The sequence below is a fragment of the Eptesicus fuscus genome, chromosome 15, assembly GCF_027574615.1.
Source record: "Eptesicus fuscus isolate TK198812 chromosome 15, DD_ASM_mEF_20220401, whole genome shotgun sequence".
Lineage (NCBI taxonomy): Eukaryota > Metazoa > Chordata > Mammalia > Chiroptera > Vespertilionidae > Eptesicus > Eptesicus fuscus.
Window position 1 is genome coordinate 32,372,471 of NC_072487.1, and position 7,432 is coordinate 32,379,902.

The following is a 7,432-nucleotide window of genomic DNA, read 5'->3' on the forward strand; positions in this document are numbered from 1 at the left end:
ACACTATCCCACATAGCTTTATTGTGGAGATAGAGCCCTTTCTCCTGTCTCCATTTTAATATTTTTAAAAATGCTGCCAGAGTATCCTCAATGGGTCCTTCCCTAGGAGGACGACAGTGCTTGGTGTTCCTTCTGAGGACATATTGGTCAAATAGCGCAAAGGCCCTCTGATACTCTTTGGAAGCTACTGGTTTTTGGTGGGTGGTTCTCAAGCTCTCCTTTGCATCAGAATCCCCTGGAGGGCTTATAAGACACAATGCTGGGCCCCACCCCCTAGCAATTCTGATCCAGTGGGTATAGAGTGGGGCCCACATTTACATTTGTAAAGAATTCCCAGATGCTGCTGACACTGCTGGTCCCTGACCACACATTGAAACCACTGCAGGAAGGTTAGAAGGCTCAGATTCTACCTACCAGGGAAGTGACTATTTCATTTTCAGGGTTGGGATATACAGTACTCATCCCCATAAGCCCTCCTGCCCATCACTGGATGGATATTGGTGATAAATGCCTGTCTTTCAAAATACATTGGGTGACAGCCTGACATAAAGCCTTTGTGCCCATCAGGTAGGGAAAATTTATCCAGATGCCTTAATCCGCATGCACTGTAAAATGTGGTTCTAAAATCTGCCTTCCTCTCTCATGTGTCCCATCTTTGATCAGCCCCATCACTTCCTCTAAATCAGTAGTCCAAAAACGAGGCCAGATTCTTCTCCCCTGACATTTTGGCATCAAGTCCTGGCCTGTCTAAGCCCTCATCTCTCGCTTGATCTAAATTTGTCTCCTGTCCGTCTGCCTCTAGGCTGCCACATTCTGTATCCAAATCAAGATGGTGATTCAAGCAACCTAGTGCCAAGGATGGTATCACTTCCAGGCTTCCCACTGACTCTGGAATTGAGTCTAGTTTATGACCTATTCCTCCCAACTCTTTCCTATTAATTACCACCTGCCATCTGCTCTGGCTACACCAAGTTGCCCCACTCACTTCCCCAGGCCCGCACCCTCACTGCTGCTTTGTCTTGATTTGCTCATGTTACCCCTGTCTGTCTATCTACCAGGAGTGGGCCCAGATGTCACCCCTTGAATGAGGCCCTCAGTTCCGATCTTGATCAGTTAGGTATGGTTTGGCTGTGTTTCCATGGTCTCCTGTGCCCATGATACAGCTGTCATGGTCTAAGATACTCTTACCCACCGGTTTGCATCTCTCCAAATGGACATCCCCTAACATGGGGCCTGGAATTTACCTTTGTAATCCGGGCCCTGGTGTCTACAGCTAATGACTCTTTCAGCACTAGTGAGTATTCATGGATGCTCTAGTTGATTTGTTAATTCATTAATAAAGCTGCTTTGAACTATAGACTTTCCCCAAGCATTCTTCCCAACTTTTGTGAACTCGAAACCAAGTGTGACCAGCTGTTTCACTAGCTCGAGTACTTTGAAAGAATCTAGGTTATAAAGGCCACTGTTCCCTATGCCTTTGAGGGTTCCTTCCCCTCATCTTTGTGACACTTTCTCATTTAAAAGTAGACTTCTTTCAAACTTGTCTGTCAGAATGAGGGTGCCAGTGTGGGTATGTCGGCCTCATTTCCATGTGAGGAGGAAGGTTTGAAACACAGGGCAAGTTAGCAGTGGCTGACTGATAAAGTTAGAAATTGGATATGTGGGGCCCAGATTTTACTTCTGACGTGTTTGAGCGCTCTTTGGTAATGTTGGCAACAATCTGTTGGTCTTGAATTGCATCACCTCTGTAAGATCATCTGCAGTGGTGAAAGAGTTTCTGGCTTTGTCACATTGGAGTCTACGGTCTTGGTGATTTGGGGGGAACTTCGTAAGGTGTAACCCAGGTAGCATGTGGGAACTCCAGCAACTTTGAGGTGCCGGCAGCCTCTTTTATGATTAAGACTTAAGCACTGGGTCTGCTCACTTCTATCCAGTGCTTCTCTTTCACACTGTGTTTGAATCATTGATTTCTTAGGCTAACTTCCCCACTAGATTAAATGCCAGAAAGGAAGGGACAAAATACCTGGTCACAGTGTCTCCATGCCTGGTGCCATATGATAGGTGCTCAGTAGATTAGAGGTAAAGTGGGCTCAAGCAGATGTACAAAGAAGGTCAGCACTACCCCAGCACGTACTTAGTAAACCTACAGATCAGTTAATAACTCATATCTTGGGAAGGCTTCTTAGGAAAATTAAAGATTAGAGGCAGTTTATAAAATAGGAACCCTATTTACTCATAGTATTTGGGGGAAGTATTAAGTTAAAACTCATGAAGTAACTTGCAAAAGTTGTCTTTGGCCAAGGTTTTATCACCCCCTTTGCTTGGCAGCTTGCAAGACTCACTCCATCCCCCATATCACATCTAGGTACATAAAAGCTACTAGCCGGCAAGGCCAACATGGATGACCCAAGTTGGTGGCAAGATGAACCATTCTAGCCAGTGGTCCAATCTTTAGTGTCTGCCCCCAACGGTATCTCTTAAATATAAGGCCATGAATAACCTCCCTGCCCTCCCCCCACTCCCCATGCCACTCTACCCACCCATGTAGCACCTCTGAAATACAAAGTGGGCAAAGGATTCCTAAACAGACATGAAGCCATTTTCTTTTTTAAAGTAGAATCTGTACTTTGTCCCCCAGCACCTAGCAGGCATCCTCTTGCTTAATTTAGAGTCCAAAATAGCCATCAGGCCCAGGCTTTCCTAGGGAACTTACATGAAGGGGAAAGTGTGCTAACTTTAAGGTTTCACCTGCCATCTCGTTAGATCCTGCAGTGCACCTAGCAGATCTAACTAGGTGGCATTAACAATATCCAGATTTTTTATTGCAAACCCACAGAAGAGCTTAGCAAAGAGATGCTGATTCAAACTGAAAAATGCACAGAGTGAAATCGAGATGATTTTCACTTACAAAACCAGATTTTCCTAGAGCTAAGTCATACTCTGCCTTGAAGTCCTAGGAAAAGCTATCCTCAGGTTTCCTAGCTAAAAACTCTTTAGCTGGGCAAAGACATTGCCTCTGGACCACTTACCTCTGCTTAATAGGTACATCTAATCCATCCCCTCTGCAGAAGGGATTCTTGGACTCGTTGCCTTGAAAATAGTCACTGTGCTGTGGCCTAAGTACTCTTTTCAGATTAACTTGAAGTAGAAGGGAACAACTTAAGCAATTTTGAGGCGATCAGCTAACCATCTGGAGAGCAGCTGCATCAGCCCACCAAGAAGCTCTCCTAAGGCAGGTACATTTATCATAAGCATCATCGTAGACCTTCTCATAGCCCTCTGAGGCACTCAATTTCTTTTTAAAAAAATATGTTTTTACTGATTTTAGGGAGAGAGAAAGGGAGATGGGGAGAGATAGAAACATCATTGGGAGAGAAACTGCGATTGGTTGCCTTCTACACACCCCCTACTGGGGATCGAGCCCACAACCCAGCCATGTACCCTGACCGGGAATCGAACCAGCAACCTCTCAGTACAGCGGATGACACTCGATTCACTGAGCCGCACCAACCGGGCACATTTAATATCTTACAGGCTAGTATGTGAAGGCAGCTTCCCAAAGAAAGGTCAGCATCCAGAGTAAATTTAATGATGACTCAAAATCATATAGGTGACTGCCTGGACTTGATCACTACTCCCTCTATTGAAAAGGACAGCGTTTTATTCACATTCTATGAGAAATAGAAAATGGTCTAGATAGTTCATGAGTATCTATATATTTATGCTGTGCTCCAAGTCTTCTGGTCTTTGGATCAAAACCCAGAGCCATATGGCTGGGAGCTATCTGTTCCCTTGATCTTACGGCCCTGCTCTACTCTAGGAGTTCTTGTTACATCTTAACAATTGGATGCTCCTCCTGAAACAGAAGGGCTCGTAACTACTTTTCAGATTTTCCAGAATGATAAAAACCACTCAAGTGAAATCGAGTCTGTGGTCATCCAATTGTATAAAAGGCAGAAACACTTCTAACAGACCTTCACTTCCTTCGACCATGGAGGCAGCCATAACTAACATGCAGTTTTGTTGTCCCAAAGTCTTGACTTTTGGCAGCTCTGCTGAACTTGGCTTTAGGTACCTTGTGACTCAGGCAATAAAACCAAAGAATCAAAATGACACAGAACAGGTGCATGATGGAATGTCACATGAAGTGGCCAATTTGGGGCGATTTAGGGAACAAAGCTGCTCAAGAAGCTGTCTCTACCAATACGGGCTTGCCTGACGACCCTCCCTTAAAGAGCCCTGCTCAGGTCCTCATGCTTTGGCCCAGATGAGAATTATGACCATTCCCACACCTTGCCTTGGTGCTACCAGATGAACCAGGTTTATTTCCCGCTTGCCCTCTAGGTCCATGACTACTGCCATTTCACCAACCCACCCCCCACAATAAGAAAAGTGCTGTATAGTCTTTTGCTAGTTGCTAGCCGTATCTGAATAGCTCTCACAGAACCTTTGTTCTTCTGGGCTTTGGCCTGAACAAATCTATGGTACCCAGAGCCTAGTCTTGACTCCATAGGCTGGAGGAAAATGTCCTAGAACTCCGGGGATTTTGCAGTCAGGTATACTACACTGAATTTTAATTCCTCTCATTAGCCTGCTTTAAGTTCCTTGCCAGGGTCTTAGAGCACACCTTCCCTACCCTAGAGTATTGTAGACCAGCACCATGTGTGTGTGTGTGTGTGTGGGGTGGGGGGGTGCAGCAGGGAGGTAAGTGTAGAAGACCAGGGCCAGATGTCAGCCTACATGCCCTGGGACTTTGAACTTCAAACAGGACCAGTCGGGGTTGGCTTGGGGTCAGTACCTACATCAGCAGACTCCCAATTCCCACCAGGTCAGAAGGATGTGCCTCCTTTCCTTTGAAGAATTTAAGTCTTGCATGGGCTTCTCCACTGTTCATGGCATGTCACATGTCACATGTTTCATGTCACATGTTTCATATGTGACCTAGGGGAGCAAAGGGTCCTCACCTACCTAATACAGGTGAGCATATGGCTTCCAGTAACTGTTTTCAACAATGTAAGTGCATTCCTATCATTTTATAGGATCAAGTTAACCTCCAATGTGTTAAATTATAAGAGAAGTCCATGCAGCAAAGAGAACATGGAGTAAAAATGAATCCTTTCTCCTACCTTCCTGGACAGTTATCAGTAAGCTCTAGTATATTTTTTTAGTCTTGGAAGTGGTGTGAAAAGTATAATGCAAGTCATGGCACTATTCTGAAAAATGGTTTAATAAGTTAGTGCTGCTCATCCATTAATGATTAATGTTGGAATCTGCAAACTTGTGAGCAGGGCTTTTCAGGCTCTCGGGTTTGATACACCTCAGAGGCCATGCTCACTTTCCGAGGAGGCCAGGCCGGGGAAAGCATTCGCGAGAACAGCGGGTCTCAGCCCGTGGGGTTTCTACATTCCCTTAAAGATAACACTTCTCGGGCTGCTCCACGGCGAGTCCGCAGAGCCATGTGACCAACCTAAACGTGACCCTGCGGCCAGCCAATCGCAGCGCGCAGACAAGTCCGTCCCAGCTTCACACAAGCTCGGGGACAAACGGAACCAAAGGGCAGGGGGCATTCGGAGACTTTAAAACCACCAGGTATTGCCCGGGAGAGGCTGTCTGACCACACATTTGAAAGTTCGCTCTCACTTCAGGAGACACGTGACTGCAGGCAGGCGGGTCTCCTAAGCCCCCAGGCAACCCGGGCCAGGGACTCTGAGATGGGTACTGAGGACAGGGCAGCGTTATGTCCTACCCCCCCCCCCCCCCCCCCCCCCCAGAGCTGGCGAGCAAGCCCCCTGGGGTCCCGTCCAGATCACTTCAGGGCTCTGGTCGTGTCCCCTTAGAGGGCCTTCCCGTCTCTTGCCTGGGAAAGTTGTGCGTCCCCAGTCGGGAGAGTGGCTGAGTCCGGGCTCCCAGGCCCCGTGAGGCAGACCCCGGGACCCGACAGCAGGCACCGCTGCCCTCCCAACCAGCCCCAGCCCCACACCCCGGCTCTCCCGCTATTGCCTTTGATCTATTGTTTACGATGAAGGCTAATTACAGTCACTAGATTAGGACTCAGTTCCTCTGGAGGAAATCTCGCCGCGCAATAAGGATCAGCAAACTAACCTGATTAAGTCTTTGTTCCCCTCCCCTCCCCCGTTCAGCTACACGGAGGACCCACGAGGTGTGCAAACGCCGCCACGGGAGGGGTGGGCCAGGGGATCGGGGAGCAACACCTAGAGAGGCGTCCAACTGCAAGCCTCACTCGTCCTCTCACCTGCACTCCGGAGAGACAGCCCGGCGCCGGGGGAGTCCCCAGTCCCGGCGCGCAGGTTTGCACACTTAACAGCAGCTCCGGGGCGACCACGGGCTGCAGCTCACCGACCGTGCGCCGGCTCAGCGCCACGGGGGACTCACAGCCCCGGCTGACACCCGGGCCCCTCGGCCGGGTGCCGGGTCCCCAGAGACGCCCCCCCCTCCCCCGCCCCCTCCCTGAAGTCCAAGGAGCGCGCCGGGGCGGCCGCGCACGTCCCCGGGCCCGCTGCCTCCCCGCTGAACGCTCCGCCTGGCAGGGGAGACAGAACCATTGTTCCGGTGGCTCCGGAGCCCACACTTCCCTCGCCCCCGCCAAGCGGGGCTGGAAAAGGAGGCGAGGCCGTTGGGAGGGAGTGTAAGGGAATGAAGACTAGTTCAGGCAAGGCTTCAGGACACCCCAAACCCCACTCTCCCCCAAGCCCGGCTTCTCCGCGGCTGCTACGCTGACAGCTCAGAGGCGCCACCAGGGTGGGGAGGGGGGGAAAGGCGAGGAGAGTGGAGAGGTGCCTCCGAGGAGGGGGGGTGGGCAGGAGGAGACCCGAGCCTTGGGGGACCCTGGGCGCGGCTGGGTCCGGGCGGCCCGTGGAGGGGTGCATCCTCCCTTACCTGCTCCGGTGGCGTCGCTGTCCCCGGGCGCCCAGCACAGCGCGAGCAGCAGCGCGAGCGCCCAGAGCGCGGACGTGCCCATGGTGCCCGCCTGGATGGTGCCGCCGCCGCTGCCGCCGTTTGCTCCGCACAACAAGTTACCAGCCTTTCGGAAAGGAGGAAGGAGTTGGGGGCAGGGAGAGAGGAGGGGAAAGGAGGAGGGGAAGGAGTTAGAAGGGGGTGGGGGGAAAGGGAGCCGGGGAGTAGAGGACACCCCCTCTCCTACAACTTGCACAATTTCCTCCCCACCTGCCAGCCCACCCACCCTCCCTCCCACCCACCCACCCACCTCCCTCCCAGGGCTGCAGCAGCAGTGCAAGCCGAGCCTGTGGGCAGAAAATAATGCAGGCGCTGCAGGAGAGGGGAGGGCAGAGGAGGGGAGGGTGCAGGAGAGAAGGGGAGGGAGAGAGAGGGGGTGGGGAGTCGAGAACCGAGGAGAAGACCGGAGAGAGAGGAGCCCGCAGCCGAGCACCCACTGCTGGAGCTATAGGGGTGA

The 7,432-nt window shown here is 51.0% G+C and overlaps 1 protein-coding gene across 2 annotated transcripts in view; it reads right to left on the bottom strand.

Annotated features, from left to right (window-relative positions):
* VLDLR (very low density lipoprotein receptor) overlaps window positions 1-7,017 on the bottom strand; it is a 32,269-nt gene extending 25,252 nt beyond the window's left edge. For both annotated transcript variants that reach the window (XM_008144977.3, XM_008144976.3), the window contains exon 1: window positions 6,898-7,017. In XM_008144977.3, the coding sequence (XP_008143199.2) occupies window positions 6,898-6,979 (82 nt within the window). In that variant the 5' untranslated portion in view covers window positions 6,980-7,017. The remainder of the gene's footprint in view (window positions 1-6,897) is intronic.
* Window positions 7,018-7,432: the final 415 nt, after the last annotated feature.